At 47.9% G+C, this 16,432-nt stretch overlaps 1 protein-coding gene across 9 annotated transcripts; it reads right to left on the bottom strand.

Annotated features, from left to right (window-relative positions):
• Nucleotides 1-691: 691 nt before the first annotated feature.
• On the bottom strand, nucleotides 692-9,600 carry SLITRK2 (SLIT and NTRK like family member 2). Of its 9 annotated transcripts, none has more exons than XM_041742009.1 (4): nucleotides 9,376-9,600; nucleotides 7,239-7,311; nucleotides 5,534-5,587; nucleotides 692-5,438 (listed from the first exon to the last, which is right to left on the bottom strand). In XM_041742009.1, exon 4 carries the CDS (start codon nucleotides 4,966-4,968, stop codon nucleotides 2,431-2,433), a length of 2,538 nt encoding a protein of 845 aa, XP_041597943.1. In that variant the 5' UTR covers nucleotides 4,969-5,438; nucleotides 5,534-5,587; nucleotides 7,239-7,311; nucleotides 9,376-9,600; the 3' UTR covers nucleotides 692-2,430. The 9 variants fall into 9 exon arrangements, with proteins under 9 accessions (XP_041597943.1, XP_041597946.1, XP_041597940.1 ...); XM_041742012.1 differs by having other exon boundaries at nucleotides 692-5,011; XM_041742006.1 differs by having other exon boundaries at nucleotides 692-5,672.
• Between the last annotated feature and the right edge of the window lie 6,832 nt (nucleotides 9,601-16,432).

Below are 16,432 nucleotides of genomic sequence, written 5' to 3'. Positions count from 1 at the left end.
TATTTATCATTGCACAAAATGAGAGCAGCCACAAGAGGATTTTTTGAAACTCTTATGTGTGTGTGTGTAGGTGTGTGTGTGTGTAGGTGTGTGTATATATATGTGTGTGTATATATGTATATGTATATATATATGTACATACATATACACACATACACATATGTGTATGTATATACTTCACTCAAAAAGGAGGTGGCTTTGCCAGGAGCTATCTCCAAGTTGAGTTAACATAATACTCTCTCTCCTCTTCTAGGAAATGTAAAAATCTCACTACATTAACTTTCCTGTAGATCATTTCAGGCCACCATTTTTTATTTTGATCTAATGGATTTGGATAGGAATTATGATCTCTAATCAAAGAGTGAACATGTTAGCTTGTCACTGTAGATATTCAGAGATTTGGGGTTGGTAAAGGCATTTTTTTTCCCGAATGCCCTTTACATTGAAATATACATAATTGACTTCTATTGTTAAAAAACTATTTTGCACCAGTAGTTACTAATCCAAATAATTTGGACTTAAGTAATTTCTAATTGAGAGCCTATCACATGAATTGTTTATAGTGACAGACAATGTACTATTAGTCATTTTAAAGCTTTAAAAGTAAGTTATCAGGATCCACTTCAATCTCCACATGATAATAAAGGATTATTATGTGCAGTAACCTATTTATGAAAAGGAAACAGTGTGCTTCTTTCAGACGCCATCAATTGCTTTAATAAGGAATTGAAAAGCTGGACTACTTTATATGCAGATCACCATCCCAGTTGCATAAGGATTTACAATAGACAAAACAAAACTATTTTTTGTTGTAAAGAAGGGCTGTTTGTTTAAATTGCACAATAATGTTTGCATCTAAAAATTCTTTACAGGCTAATAAGGCTTCATAAATGTTATATAGACTTGGTTAGTTAAAATCATTCTAATACTAAGACCAAAACGAAAGGCTTGCTTGAGCAGACAAGGAAAAATTCAAGTAGCACATGCCTCAAGAAGGCAGAAGAGAAAAGATGCTTACTTTCTTGGTTTAGGTGCTTTTCAATTGATTTGGAGATGCAAATAGTACATGATCTGATAGCACCCCATTAACGCTTCAATAAATGTAAGAGGAAAATGCTGCTTTCTTTGAAAATGTGAAAATTGAGGATTCTGAATCTAATCTTTAATGCTAAAAGAAATAGAAAGTGATGTACGCATTTGTCTCTGTTGCCTTGAATTTGCAGAGAACTTACTTGGGATGTTTTAATCTCACCTTTGAAGTGTTCCTTCAAGGTATTTAATGGCTCATATGTCTTTATTAAATGAGGTGTGTGGCGGCCTCTACTGGTGTGAGTTTATAGAAAATGTTTCAGTAGGCAGAAAAAATATTAATTTCAATTAAAAAGTTAGAAATACAGACTCTTTCATTTAAATATATAAAAATATCTAATTTAATGCAGAAAAAATATATTACAAGTTGTGTAATGCACTCTTACTTAGGAAAATAATCTAAAACACTGACCATGTTAGTGTAAAATAATGATTTACGGAAGGGCATTAATTGTTCAATTCACTCTGATATTGGGTTAAATATGTTTTATTAATGAATTACTAATCCCGACCGAGGCAGTTTCTTACCTCTAGTCCACTGTTAAATCCCCTTAGTTGACTTAAATAAAATCACTTAGAACAAACCCAGAGGAAAGGAAATATTTTACAGTTAAATCTCTACAGTCCTACAACTAGAATCATTTGATGACAGGCTGGTTTCTATAACTCAAGCAAACTGTACGTTGACTTAATATAGCTGACATTTTTATCTATTTTACAGTGTTTTTAATTTCAAAAATACAACACATTAAAATATGTTCAATTTATCAAAGCTAAAAGCAACATTTAAGTAATGTACTTAAAGTGCAAAGGCACTTTAACACAAAGAAGTGATGCCTAGTGGCTATACTTGGTAACTGAAGACAGAAATACCATATATCATTATTTACAAAAAAATTTATAGTCTCAAAAGATCTTTGGAGATCTTCTACAAAATACACTAAATATCCATTTTTACGTGAAAAGTTTGCTTACTCTTTCTTCATTCACTATAATCACCTCTTCCCATTCCCACACTGGAAAAATAAAAGAAGAAAAAAAGGAACAAAACCATAAACAAAATATATGAAAAAAATGCACTGTAGAAACATTCATGTTCAATGATGATTCCTAAGGAGAGAAGGGGGGGGGGAAGGTGGGGTGGGGGGAGCAAGAGAGAAATAACTTAAAGGAAAACTTGGAAAAGCAGTATCATTGCTTCACCCCATCCCCCAAACATTTTCAAAGTCCCCCATTGATGCTGAGAGAGGGAGAACACAAACACACACAAAAGCAAATGTAGTGCCTCCAACAGTTTGGAGCAGCATCCTTGGATGCCATAGGGTTGTAAGTGGTTTCCCTTCACAGCTGACTGATTGCAGTTTGTTTCTCCAGAACTTCGAGGTAGTCTGGTTCTGATTGCGGCTTAGCTTGCAGTAAAGGGTGGTCGGGTTTTGACTGCCCCACAAAGCATTTCCTGGGAGTTCCGTATAAAACGGTTTTATTGATTCTGTCCTGGTTTTGGCGTCGAGATTCATAGGAAGGGGCGAACTGCCTTTTAGGTAAGGTACAAAAGTTATAGTGGACCAGTCCTGCACTGGGAAGTTCCTTGACTCGCTCAGCAATATTCTGATACAGCAGCTCGGGCTCTCTTGGCGTGGCTTGCTTTTCGAGCAACTCGGTGGCACTTATAGTGTAAGCGAGCGTGGCTGGCTCTTCTTTCTTCTCCTCCAGGTTGCCGTAGCTGAATTCTTGCAGGTTTCGGTAATAGGCTACTGGGTCTCCTTCCTTCTGCATGTAGATGGGGTTTTGGCACATCTGCCCCACAGGCGGGGGGATATAGTTATAGACGTGGCCATCTGTCTTGTCCTGAGTCTCAGTGTTGTAAGACCCATACTGTAACTGGAAGGAACTTACGTCTAAGTTGTTGGCACTCCTCGGAACGCTTGGCACCCCCTTTCTGCGTTTCAGGACAAAGACAAATAAGCCAGCCCCGAAACAGACTGATAAGATAAAGACGACAAGCAGTCCTAAAATTAAGACAGAGAGAGGAACTTCAGTGTGTAGTTCTGGGTAGGAACTGGGAGACACGGTAAGCGACCGAGGGGTGTCTGTGTTGTGATTCATGGACAGAACGGTTCCGTCTGACAAGTTCGGGCTGTCTGGACAAATTGCTTCCCTCCCCAGAAACTTCAGTATCTCCCCTGCATGCTTCGCGGGAGATTCACAGGTCACCTCATTGATGATGACGGGGGAGTTGGCATGTTCTGTCCAGTCCTTGAGGCCCATGATGTCGCAGGTGCAGTCCCAGGGGTTCTCTTGCAGATCTATCTGAATAAAAGCTGGAAGCTGGTCCAGAACCCCTTTCACAGGCAGGTGAGAAAAATGGTTGTTTCTCAGGTTCAGCCTGGTCAGGGCTGTTCCCCCAAATATATTATCGGGCAGGGACCGCAGCAGGTTGTTATTGAGAAACAGTAGCTGTAGGTTAATCAAAGCATCGAAGGTCAGTGGTTTAATTTCCTTAATGACATTATACTCTAAATAGAGATACTGCAAGCTCTGCAGTCCATCAAACATGGAAGGATACAGCACTTCAAGGTAATTGCCATTCAGATAAAGTCTGCGTAGGCTGGTCAGGTTTGTGAAGGCACCTTCCTGAATGACTGCAATCCTGTTGTTTCCTAGATGCAACAAATCCAAAGAACTGTATTCTAAGAGGTCGTTCCTGTAGACAGTTTGGAGATAGTTCCCTGTCAGGTAGAGCTTCTTTGGACTAGTGGGTTTGGGCTGCAGGTCGGAGATGTTCGTGAACTTCCTTTCTTGACAATTTACATTTAGACCATTGTCTGAGCTCTGAGAGGTGCAGACACAGCTACTGGGGCAGGTGAGGGGTACAGGGGACTTGGTCTGGTACACCATGATCGGTCCAAAGCTCTGCCTGTCCTTTGACACGGTGACCCGGGGAGTTGGGCGATTTCTCATTTTGGGTGGCCGGCTGGCTTTGGGAGCCCTGGTTGGGTTGAGAGCAGGATTCATTGTAGGCGACAGCCTCTGGACATGCGTGTCAGCGTGGCCGCCCCTCTGACTGGAGTCACCAGTGCTTTTTCTGGGACAGAGATCTTGCCTGGTCAGTTGGGTCACATCTTTCCCATGCAATCTAAAGGGAGTTTCACAGACAATCTCCCCGACAAAAACAGTTATGGTGTCCAGCCAGGCTTTGAGAGGAAGCAAGTCACAGGTGCAATTCCATGGGTTTTCCTCCAGCTGAATCTCCATGATCCCTCCGATATGCTCCAGGACACCCGCGAAAGGCATCACTTTCAGCCTGTTCCCTCTCAGGTCTAAGTGGGTCAGCAGGACGAAGCGGAACACATTGCTGGGCAGCGACAGCAGAAGGTTGTCATTCAGGATGAGCACTTTGAGCTTATTCAGTTTGCTGAAGGCCCCTGCCTCGATGGCACTGATGTAATTGTAGTCGGCCTGGAGGTACTCGAGGTTCTCCAGGCCGAGGAAGGTGTCTTCCCTCAGCACCTCGAGCTTGTTGTTGTTGAGGTGCAGTCTCTTGAGGGTTTTGAGGCCGCTGAACGCCCCGGTGCGGATCTCCTGCAGCCCGTTGTTGCCCAGGTGGAGAGTCACCGCGTTGGAGTAATTGACGAACTCGTTAGGGTACAGTCTGGTCAGGAGGTTTCCATTGAGGAAAAGCTGGTAGATTCGATACTGGGGGGGCTGGAGCAGGCTGACAGTTGTAAATCCTTTGTTTTCGCAGTTTATATTCAGTACGTTTTCCTTCTCTTCGCACAGGCAGCGGATCTTGCAAATGTCTTTGGCAGTTTTGCGGCTCTCCGTCTGTAAGATCCCGGCCACGGTTAACACACTGAGGAACCAAACGCCGCTCAGCATCTTTAGGCACCGTCGGTGTCAGTTCAGGTACCTACAGGCAAACCTTGGGGAAGGGTGCCGGAGAGAGCAGGATGCGGGGGAGAAAGAAACAAGGAAGCCCGATTAAAATGGCAAAGCAAGGGGGCGGAGTGGGAGGCACGGAGAATGCGGGGAGTGGGCAACACGGCACATTGAAATCACTGCATTTCTCCAAGCGGTTTCTCCTCTCCTCGCCCTCCACCTCCCACCCCCCACGCCCCCCACCCCCGCCGCCGGCCCCCGCCGGCCCACCCACACGCGCGTCCCAGAGCACACATGCTTGCACCTGATTTCCCGGCGGGTCGCAGCCAGCCGCGGAGTCATTAGTAATCGAGTTGTCCTACTAAATCCAGCCCATCACCTCCTCCCCTGGGGTATCTTGAAGAGATCTCGGGCGGCTCGCCCGTCTTAGGCTCGCAGCAGAAATCGCTTTACTTTTTTTTTTTTTTTAACTGCGCAAAAAGGGGGTGGGAAAATCAGGGGACTGGCGGTGGGGGAGGGAGAGAGGATGGAAGAGCAAAGACAGAGCGGGGTGGGGGTTACTCACACATCAGGAGAAGACGGGACCCCTCTCCTCCGCAGTCCGCCAGTAGTTTAGCATCTTCGGAAAGAGAAGAAGAGCAAGGTAAAAGAAGACGCCGCTTCCCGGGGGGCTGCCCTGCTTTCTGCCGCCGGATCTAATGTGGCTGGGGGAGTGCGCAGAAATTGGAAATCTGGCAGGCCGCAGGGGAGGAGAGGAGGGCCGGAGCGGCGAGGGGCTCAGTCGATGGGGACCCGGGGGTGCGATTGCGTAGGGAGGTCGGGGAGCCGGCCGGCCGGGGCGGCGGGCGGCGGAGGCAGCGGCAGCGGCAGCGGCGGCGGCGGCGGCGGCCGAGCCTGGGCGCGCGCTTCCAATCCGGTGGCGGCGGCGGCAGTGCGCCTAGCAGTTTGAATTTGAGAGGTTTTGTAGGCTCCCCCGGACAGGGCTAGGGTGACGTCACGCGGGGAGGGGGCAGGCGGTGGATCGAGGGCGCGCGGTGGGGGAGGGAGGGGCAGATGCTTCCCTTCCCCGCGAGTGGCTTCGCAAAGCACAAATCCGGGCTGCGTCAGTTGATTCTGAACTACTCCACCTCCAACCCGGCGGGCGGTGAGCGGCTGGCGAAGCTCCTGGAGAGGGATTCTCCAGGAGGGGCCCTGCTGAGGGGCCGGGACCGCTGGGACTCCTGGGCCTCTGGCCCCTTCTAGTGGTGTCTCCCACCTGCCACTCCCTCCTGGCCCTTCCAGTGGGGTCTCATTCCACATGCCCAAGCAGAGATCCAGATCTCCCCAGTGCGAGGGGTGTGTGTGTGTGTGTGTGCGCGCGCATGCACGCGTGTGTGTAGGAGATGTGCCTCTTTGCTACAGGACTGGGGCCTGCCTGCCAGCCTCCTAGCTCTGGGCTCTGATGCTCTGGGTGCTGGGTGGGGTGTGTGCCCGCTCTGGAGTGTCTGTGTAGGAGGTCGAAGAGGGGATTTGTGCTTTACATATAGAGCTTTGTTTCAGTACTGAGGAAATTACTTTCCGGGTGGTGACTGGCCAAACAGATATCTGCTTGGATTCTGAAAAGCCAGCTCAACGTTAGAGGGAAACGACAACAAAACCCTTCTCCCCCTAAGGTTGATAGTTAGCTGGATAATGAAGTTTGAACGTGTGCTTTTTGCCTGCAGGAAGGAGGAGTGGGTGTCAGAGAGGCACTGCCAGGCGGAGCCTCACTTGGCTGGGTGTGGGTGCCCAGGAGTGGGAGCACACGGAGGGGGCCTAAGCCTCCAGGCAGCAAGGGCAGGGGAGCTAGCACAGAAGGCAGGAAGACTGGCTCCCGAGAAAGACGAGAGACGGAAGAGGTCTTGGCCTGACATCCAGTAGACCTGGGTTCTGATCTAGCTCTGCTGCCAGGTATGTCCCTTCTTTCTGGATCTTCCCATAGCTGTTGGCAAAAGGGGATGGGCTGTATGGGCCCTTCCAGCTGACATTCAATTGGATTCAGATAACCTTTTCAGAGCCTTAGTAACTGCCAGGTGTTGGGTTATGGCTTTCATTATCTCCCTTCTCCTGCATTAGGTTAAGGTCCCTTGGAACCAGGTGTGTCCCCGGTGTGGAGTCCATTTGCAAATGTGAATGTCTGCTGTTGCCTGGAAGGGCCAGGGGCAGCCTCTGGTGAGGCAGAAAAAGGAGGCAGTGGAAGAGAGGGGGTGAAGGAATTGGCCGGGGATGCGCCTGTCCCATAACATACTTACACTTGCTTTCCCCGCCTCTTCAGTCCCAGCCTGCTTCAGACAGAGTTGACACAGGGTCCCCTTGCAGGGCCAGCTTTGGAATAGAGACAATCCCACTGGCAAAAGGAGCCGCCTGAGGATGGAGAGCACCCCCCCCCCCCCCCCCGCTTCTCTCCTTCCTGCCTCCAGGTTAGGCTCACGTCCACACCAGCTCTTGGCTCCTTCCTCCCCCAGAAGGGCTCTGATAGTTTATAGACTTGGACGCTAAGGCAACCTGTGGCTTTGGCAGTTTCCTCCAGAATGTTTCTCAGGCTTTCACCTTTCCCCTCTCCTGTCCCTTTGGGGAAGAGCCTTGGACCAGACATCGTGAGCCCCCTCCCCATCCTGTAATTCTTGCGTGATCTTGGGCAAGATCCTTTCCTTCTGGGGCCTCCAAGTTCCCTTCTCTGTGCCAAAGGGCTCCCGAGCTGAGCTGTCCTCCGAGGGGGAGGGGCAGCCGGCCGATGGCCTCCCACTCTCTATTGCAATTGCATCATTAGATGCGGAGTGATGCAGTGCACGATTAAGCTTCCTTTCACAGCAAAGGGGCATTTGTTCCTCCATATTTCTAAACGCTAAACAGACGTAGTTCCTAGAGAGATATGGCTTATTCGTTGTCATTCATTTACCAAACATTAATTAATTAGGTTAATATTTCGTTGAAGCAGAAGCCAATATGAGAGCTGGGCAAGACCTTTGCAATCAGATTCATTTTCTAGATGAGGGCATTCCTCAACCAGGAGAAGTGCTGACTTGCCTAAGTTCAAGAATCTATAAAATGAGAGGCAGAACCCAGGGATTCTGAGCCCTGGTCCAGGAGCTTTCCCAAAAGCTCACTACTGCTCAGTGTGAATTCGAGAAGAACTATCTGCCTAAACTTAAACAGTGGTGATGGTGTCTTACCTAAACGTGTGCTTTCTAAAAAAAAAAAAAAAAAAGTATCTGAAAGTGAAATATGAAATATTAGTTTTAGTTCGCAAATAGAGCAATTTCCTCCAAGACAATGATGACGCTGTCAATACTCCTTGAAGATGGAGACTATTTTCTTAAGAATTTCAAGGGGGGGAGAGGGAGGGAAGGGGTAGATAGATGGGGAGCAGCTGGGGGGCTTGAAATCCGTGAACATGACAGAGTGAAGGAAATGCGGTGGTAAGCTGGCTGGAGTGGGGGGCACACTGGGAGCGCAGAGATGGTGTGACAGATCTTCCTTGGTTAGCTTCCGACACGGGTCGGTGGACTACCCCCCCCCCCTCGCCCCACTCCTCGGCCTCCTGCCTGTCCCCGAGCTTCTACAGCCGCTTTCCCCAACACAGTTCTTGGAATCGAATCAGCCCCGACCCGGAAAAAGCACTTTAAGTAAGTTTCATTTGGCCTGGCGTCTCGGGAAGACCCGCCGCGACACCCCGCTAGCGAGAGCCGGCTTTTGGGGTGGCGGAAAGGTTCTGGGTGAGCTGGGAGCCTAAGGGAGGCAGAGGCGGCCGCTAAAATAAGGCAAACGCTCCGTCTCCTCGCCGGGCGAGGGAGGCATGAGCGGAGACTCCGTCGCCGCGATCTCCCTGGCATCCGACTGAGCAGAGCCCGGCTCGGGGCGCCAGTGCCTCCACAGCCCGCTCGCCCGGCCGCCCGCCAGGCCCCGAGGGGGTCCACGGGGGTCCGGCGGGCCTGCTGGGGAGGGTTGTCAGCCGCCCGCCCACCTCCCCAGGCGGCAGGTACCCGTTCCCGTCCCGGAGGGCGCCTCCGGCGGCCGGGGGGCTGGGCGATGCCCGGGTCTCTGGGCACCCGGCACCGACCGCTAGCTCAGCCCCCCGGGCGCTCCCCGCTGGCTGCCGGGGTCCGCATCCGCGACGGCCACTCGCGCTGCCCCTGCCCGGGCGAGCGTTCATCTCGGACCGGCGGGGCCCCGGGGCTGCGCGACGCCCCGAGCCCGACCACGCCCGCGCGGGCGGTCTCGGAGCCAGCGAGCCCGGGCGGGGGCGGCAACCGAGGGCGGCCTCCTCCGGCGCGGTCCCCGGCGGGTCGCGCCCGGGCTTCCGGCGCCCGATCGCCCCCCGCGAGCGCAGGCGGCCGGGAGAGGCGGAGGGGTGAGCGCCAGCGTTCCCGAGTGCTGCCGTGAACTTACCCGGCGAGCGCGCCACCCGCGGCTTCCCCCGGAGGCGCCCGCAGCATCGGCCAGCCGGGAGGCGCGGGAGCCGTGGGAGCCGGCACAGCGTCGGCCGGCACGGCCCGGGAGCGGGGGCTCGGCGGCGAGCGCGGGCGGCGCCCCCAAGGGCAGGCAGATCCCCACTGGAGCGGCTCGCCACCGGGCAGCGCTTCTGGCAGGAAGCGGGGAGGGAGCCGAGAGGGAGGAGGGAAGAAGAACGGGGGCGGGGAGGGGGGAGAGGCAGGGACGGCCGCCCCTCTCCGCACTTATCAATCACCCTGCAGATCAAATGTCCCCGCCGAGCGCCCGGGAGGGGGATGTAGCAGCCCACAAAGAAGCCGCCGCTCCATTTCTCTGACGAGCGCGGCGGAGCGCTGCTCACGCCTCGCGGCCCCTCTGGCCTGGAACTCTGCCCAGCCCTTGCAGCTCCGACCGTGGGCGCAGCTCGGACTCGGTGCAGTGAGATGAGGATGGCACCCGGTCGGTACCAGACCCCAAGGGGAGACCAAGACCACCGGGAGGAAGTTCCCGACAAGTGAAGCGGCAGCCAGCCCTCCGAGCTGGGCGCCCTCCGGGACGGCTGCCTCCCCTAACTAGTAAGCGCCCAATCACGGGAGTTCGCAGGCCCATATTTAAGGACCTCCTACGGGAATGGTAAACAAGGAATTTCCATATAATATGGAGCTGAGCTAGGCTCGGGCAACCGTGTTAACAAAAGCGAGCCCTTAGCAGCGTGCCAGTCCCCGTTTTCATTCGGTTCTTTTTAATTCTTCGCCACGTTGCCTGGATCGACCAGAGCATACTTTTGGCCACCACCGCCCGCCCCCCCTTCCCCTTTCGCCTTTCTTTTCCCTCTTATTAGTAGTCCAGGTGGTTGTGGTTCGACTACAGGAAGGCGCTCAGTGAAAGAGTCCCTGTAGTTCAAGAGGGGACGTGCGGTTTTCGCCGAGAGCGTGTCCCCCTCAAGACCTGCTTTCCCCAGGGCCTGGCCACCCTCCCAGGGTGCCGGGCATCCAGTTGCCGTTGTGTTCATGAACATTTCAGCCAGGAGTAGGGAGTTAGTTTATTTGGATGGCACCAAGGCATTTCCCCCTGGATCCTGGGGGAGAGGGGCCTTGATTCACACCGCCACTCCAGAGTCTGTAAAACCCCCACTTGTTCAGAATCTGCACCAGTTTGATGATGGAGGAGTGGGGAGTAGGGGGTGGGCTGGACGATGAGAGGCCCGAAGTTAGAGCAAACATTAGTTCTCCTACTAATGAATCTGCATTGGGGTTTGTGTGTTTTCAAGGTTATTTCCTCTACAGTGGAGCCAGGTTCTCACAGCACTGACTTCCACCTCATTCTTGCCCTTCCCCGGGGGGGGGGGGGGGGGGGGGGGGGATCTTTTGTGCTTCTTCCTTTTCTTGGCTTTCTTTTCATATTGGTTTTCTAAGGAGACCATGCTGGGCCTTTTTAAAAGAAAATTACTGATAATCTTATGCTGTGAATATATGCAAAGTTTACTTCCAGAATAGTCCAAAGGATTATCTTTTATAATCATTATCTCCGAGATTTTAAGGATCATTGCTGCTCCTTTCGCTTCATTCCTGAAAAAGACTTTGGGAGATCTCCCTCCCATTCAGATAAGCAATTTCAGAATAGCACAGTTCTCACATGTGCACAGGGGCAGACTGTTTACGGTTACGTACTCAGAAACAGAAACATTACCCTGTTTTATTAATGTCTTTATTTGTGCAAAATACTAACTGCGTGGTTTGCTAATAGCAGTGGTCTGGGCACATCATATTATTACAAACTAGGAAAAGTTAATGCTGTTTCCTCTGTGTCTTTATCTCATTTCTGACTCTGTCATCTTTTCTTGTAGTTATTTAATGGGTGCTATAAACAACCACAAAACACAGAGCTAAGAGGCTATTCAAAGGCAGAAATAATGAGACAGTTATGCTGGAGAAAGGAGACAGTTTACTGAGAAGGGTGGTGTGTCTCTAGCCAAAGGGAACACATACACAAAAGCAGTAACTTGTACACACATTAGATGGGGAACACAGTATCAGTGATAAAAACCGACATTTTATTTTGATCCGGTAGAAACACGTAAAATGTGGCATGCATCAATTTTAAGTAGCCCTGGAAGCAAGGCTCTCATGTTTACCAGCCCCCAGAAAAGCGTTCAGCAGCCTGCCTTTCCACGCGGGACCACACCGATGGTAAGATAAAATGAGAAAGAGCAGGCTTTTCTTTTCGTCAGCATAACATTTTCGAGTAGGTGGGTAGCTGTTTCAAGGGTGTCGTGAATGCACACACAGACAAAATGATGAGCAACACAAAAGTTTCTGTGAGGGTTGTTGCATAGATAATTACGGTAGGAGAGAACTTGAAGTGCGTGAGTTTCAAATGTGCCAATTTATTTGAAAGTTTCTTTATACTGACTTTTTAAAAAGTTTCTGTGTTGGGGAAGATTTCCAGATACACTCGAATATCAAAGACCAGCGTGTTAACGCACTTTTGTTATGAATAACAGTGACATTGTTAAGTTTTTGGTGTGGTGGCATGATAAAGGTCTCTCTCTGTGTGCTGTTCTCTGCTGATCAGCACCTATTACCCGTGGGTTTAGAGATCCTTGATTGTAATGCCAGTAGGGAAATAGAGAAAGAAAATCAAATTTTGCTTGGGTTTTTATCATTTCATTCTAAGATTGGGGAAAACCAGAAACTTCACATAGGACGAATAAAAAAACAAACACGTGCATGCATTTCTAAGATGATGCAAATGTTGCCCAATTACTGGGTTTGAGAATGTCACCTCTCCACCTTCTCTGTGTCTATCCAGAGCTAGAAAGCTCTTTAAAAAAAAAAAAGGACAAAGTAGGAACTTCATGCAGAGTCAGTAATTCTAAGACAGATGTGAGATGTTCTCAGAGAATACTGTCTCTTTTGAATCAAAGGTTTCAAAGAAGATTTCAGACAGAGACAAATTCCTAAATAAAGAAATGCAACACAGAGGACATGCCGTTAATACCAGTAATTATAGTTTAGAGGATATTGTAGACTTTGGTTCTGTGATGCTATTGAAAGTGTGGATATTTTTAAATTCAATTCCATTATTTTGATTATTTTGGCAGGCACGTTGGCTTGATTGGAATAATGCTGGGCCAGGACCCGAGTAGTTTGTCTTTTAATTGAGGACATATCCAAGCCTTTAGAGACCTGGGTTCAAATCGCACTTCTGCTTCCTACTTGCAGGGGGACCTGAGCAGGCACCTGTCAGTTTCCCCATGTATAAAACTGGGTACTAGAACCTGCCATGTGGAGTCAGTAAGGACAGGATTTGTGCAAAAGCCCTTGAAAATTGTGAAGTGGTACGTGTACATATACGTGAGGGGAGATCTTGAAATGAGGGACTCCTAAACTCTCTTCTTAAAATAACTAAATTATACAAGACAGTGATTTTAGTGAGAAAGCAACATTTTAATTTAAATTGAATAATAGAGGGCAGCCCCGTTGGTCAGCAGTTTAGTACCGCCTTCAGTCCAGGGCATGATCTTGGAGACCCGGGATCGAGTCCCATGTCGGGCTCCCTGCATGGAGCCTGCTTCTCCCTCTGCGTGTGTCTCTGCCTTTCTCTCTGTGTCTCTCATGAATAAATAAATAAAATCTTAAAAAAATAGATTGGATAATAGAATCAGTATTAGAAAGTTATTTGTGATTCTGGTTGGAACTATATGATGTCAAACATTCAAATGGAAACTTAAAAACATTCCATCTTTTCCCTAGGTTGTTCCAAAGACTGGGATATATGTATGTATCGGGTTTCTCCACCTTGACCCTATTGACATTTTGGACCAGATAATTATTTGGTGTGTGTATGGGCGGGGGCTGTCACATGTAACGTGGGAGGTTTAAAAGCATCCTTGGCTTCCACCATTCTCCAGTAGCACCAGTATGCCATGTGTATGTGTGTGTGTGTATATTTGTGTGTCTATATACACACATATATGTTCTATTACATGTATAAATATACATTTGATGTATATATAATGTGTGCATGTATGTGTGTATAAACAGCTTACACTTTTTAAACAAACAAATGGAAGGAACATGATATGCACTATGACCTAGCAACAGAGCGAGAGCAAGCTCCCAGGCTCCCCAATGTCCACCTTTGTGACCTGCTACACCCTGCAGCCTGCCACCTCTTATGTCCCCGGTACCATCAGTGAAGGCAGGCACTGCACATTGGTGCTGCTCTTTACAAAGAAATAGATTTTCCTTCATGACCCAGGACACGATTATGGGTAGAAGCAAGAGTTTCTGAAACCATATTACCATCGTCATAGCCATGCACCCTGAAATACTCCGTTGCTGTTTATTTAAAAAATTGCTGGCCAATTTTTTGCTAAATTGACTTCGTGAGTGACTATTAGGTTGGATCTCAGGGGTTGAAGAACCTGACATACTGAATCACGAAGGGGAGGAAGGAAAAATGGGACAAAACAGACAAAGGGGCAGTAAAATAAAATGGGTGGGGGACAGAGAGAGGGGGAAAAGTGCATGTGGTGCAAACTCATAGAAAAACTTACAGTGCTCAACCAATTGTATCAAGTGTCGACTAGCGATGGCACCTGCTCCCTGAAGGTTCTAGATCTCCATTCTTATTGATGGAGTAGAGTGATAATCAGTAAGAACCATATTTAAGCTTACTGGACTGGGGAATGAATATACATGGCAAAAGCCACAGATTTTACAGATAAGGCTTAGGACAGCATTAGCAGGTATTTCATTTATCCTGACACATTTCATCCTATTAATCTCACTGCAGCTGGAAGTTTTATTTTGGTCTGGAGTTACAACCTAATGCGTTCAGAAGGAAACCAAATTTATTGGGTTTGACATCGCACATTATTGGAACGATATAATGCAGTTGAGCCTCTGTACTAAGTTCTGTTGATTTTATTTATGTATTTATGTTTGACTAGTATAAATATATGGTAAAGTATGTGCTGTGGTAGAGAGTTTAATGCTGACTCTGCTGGAACATTCAAAAATGTCTGCACGCAAGATGCCCAGTTCTAAAGAGTTACAGCCAGAAGAGAGCAGCTACTAAGGATTTGCATTAAGTATTTCTGATTTTTTAAAAAAGTCGTCATTTGTGAAGAGGACCAGGCTATTAATATTCAAAAATAGCAAGGATGGCACACTCCAGATCTACCCTGAAGTCGTGATTTGCACAAAATGAAGCAAGGTCTAGAAATTGTGGGTTTGGAGAGGAGGTGAGTGAAGTCTAGAAAGTAAATAAAATCTTTTCCAAGTAATAGCTGAGTGCAGCATTCAACCATCATTGCAAATCAATGAGAGGAGAATGGATTTTTTTTTTGCCTCAAATCTTGATGAGTTATTACCCAAATTGGTATCAGTTCTTTTTTTCTTCCTTCCATTTTTCTTCTCCCAGAAGGTTTCCTAAATGACATTACAATGACACCTGGCACACGCTCTTATTCACCTGATTATTGCAGGTGGGGTCACCTCTAAGTCAGATGTAATGGCACCGGGACTTATGTCCGACAACTTTTGCATCTGTCTGTGGCCATACTGTGGTTCCTGGGCAAATTGAAAAAAAAGAAAAGCTCCAGGTTCCATGACATTAGATATCCCTGAGGCTCTCTCAGAAAAATAGCCCAAAGTCTCTCTGGAGCGCAGGAACCATAGGGAATTTCTTGTAAGCACTTTGGAGCAACTCCAGGCAATGATGACAAACCTAGAGACATAATCATCAACGGATTTATCCCCCAGCCTGGGCATCACCACAGCAACTAAAGTACAGTAGTAGGGTCAGTGTCACTCTATTAATATTTTGAAAGAAGGCAAAGCGAGCTCATTTCTTGCTACACATCAGTGCTTCAGAATAATGAACTCAGTGTGCTGATCCCTTAGCTCTTAGTTGGCATAGGTCAGGAAATGGCACTATTTGAACTAGATAACTTATTTGCCCTCATTTGAATATATCAGATTGTTTTATTTTAATGCATTTTCCATAGAAATACTCCTATTTTAAGAAGATGTATACAGTATTACTAAATGATGAGTGCTGATTATTGTTTGTAGCCAGGAAGGACAATTGTCAAGAGAATGAATCCATGTTCTGCTCACAATTAAAAAAAAAACAAAAACTATTTATGTACTCTCTACCCCCAACGTGGAGCTCAAACTCATGATTTTGAGATCAAGAGTTGCATGCTCTTCTGACTGAGCCAGCCCAGAGCCCCTCTGCTTACAGATTTTGTGAAATATAGTCAGTCCACCTCAGATAACTTCTATCTCCTTTTTTTAAAAAATATTTTATTTATTTATTTATTTGAGAGAGAGAAAGCACAAGTGGAGAGGGAGAAGCAGGCCCCCTGCTGAGCAGGAAGCCTGATACAGGACTTGATCCCAGGACCCTGGGATCATGACCTGAGCCTGAGGAAGACGCTGAACTGACTGAGCCACCCAGATGCCCCCAAGTTCTACCTCTTGAATACAAAGAAACAGTAGATAACTATATTAGATAAACACGAGTCCCTGCTCTAAAGTTCCAGTTGCTTGGAATTCAAATATGTGATTTACTCAAGGGTCTGAACAGCTCTGCTATGATTTACATTGCTAACATTGGGGAGTATGAGGCAACAGCGAAATTGTTCATTTATTACCCCTGATTATGGCCATTAGCCAAGTTCAATCTTGAGCTATAGTAATGATATTGATCACAGGCCACGTGGTTTCATCACATTGTGCTTCTCCACTGGTTTTTAGGTAAGTGGCTTATCTAAAATAAAGTCCTGGAACACAAATGAGCCATACTACCAATGTGGGCTTGAATTATCCGAATTCTTTTTTAAAACTTTCTTTATGATTTTATTTATTCATGAGACACACACACACACACACACACACACACACAGAGAAAGAGAGAAGCAGAGACACAGGCAGAGGGAGAAGCAGGCTCCATGCAGGGAGCCTGACGTGGGATTCGATCCCGGGTCTCCTGGATCACGCCC

Source organism: Vulpes lagopus, chromosome X, assembly GCF_018345385.1.
Source record: "Vulpes lagopus strain Blue_001 chromosome X, ASM1834538v1, whole genome shotgun sequence".
NCBI classification, from domain to species: domain Eukaryota; kingdom Metazoa; phylum Chordata; class Mammalia; order Carnivora; family Canidae; genus Vulpes; species Vulpes lagopus.
This window is presented reverse-complemented; position numbering and strand designations above follow the sequence as displayed.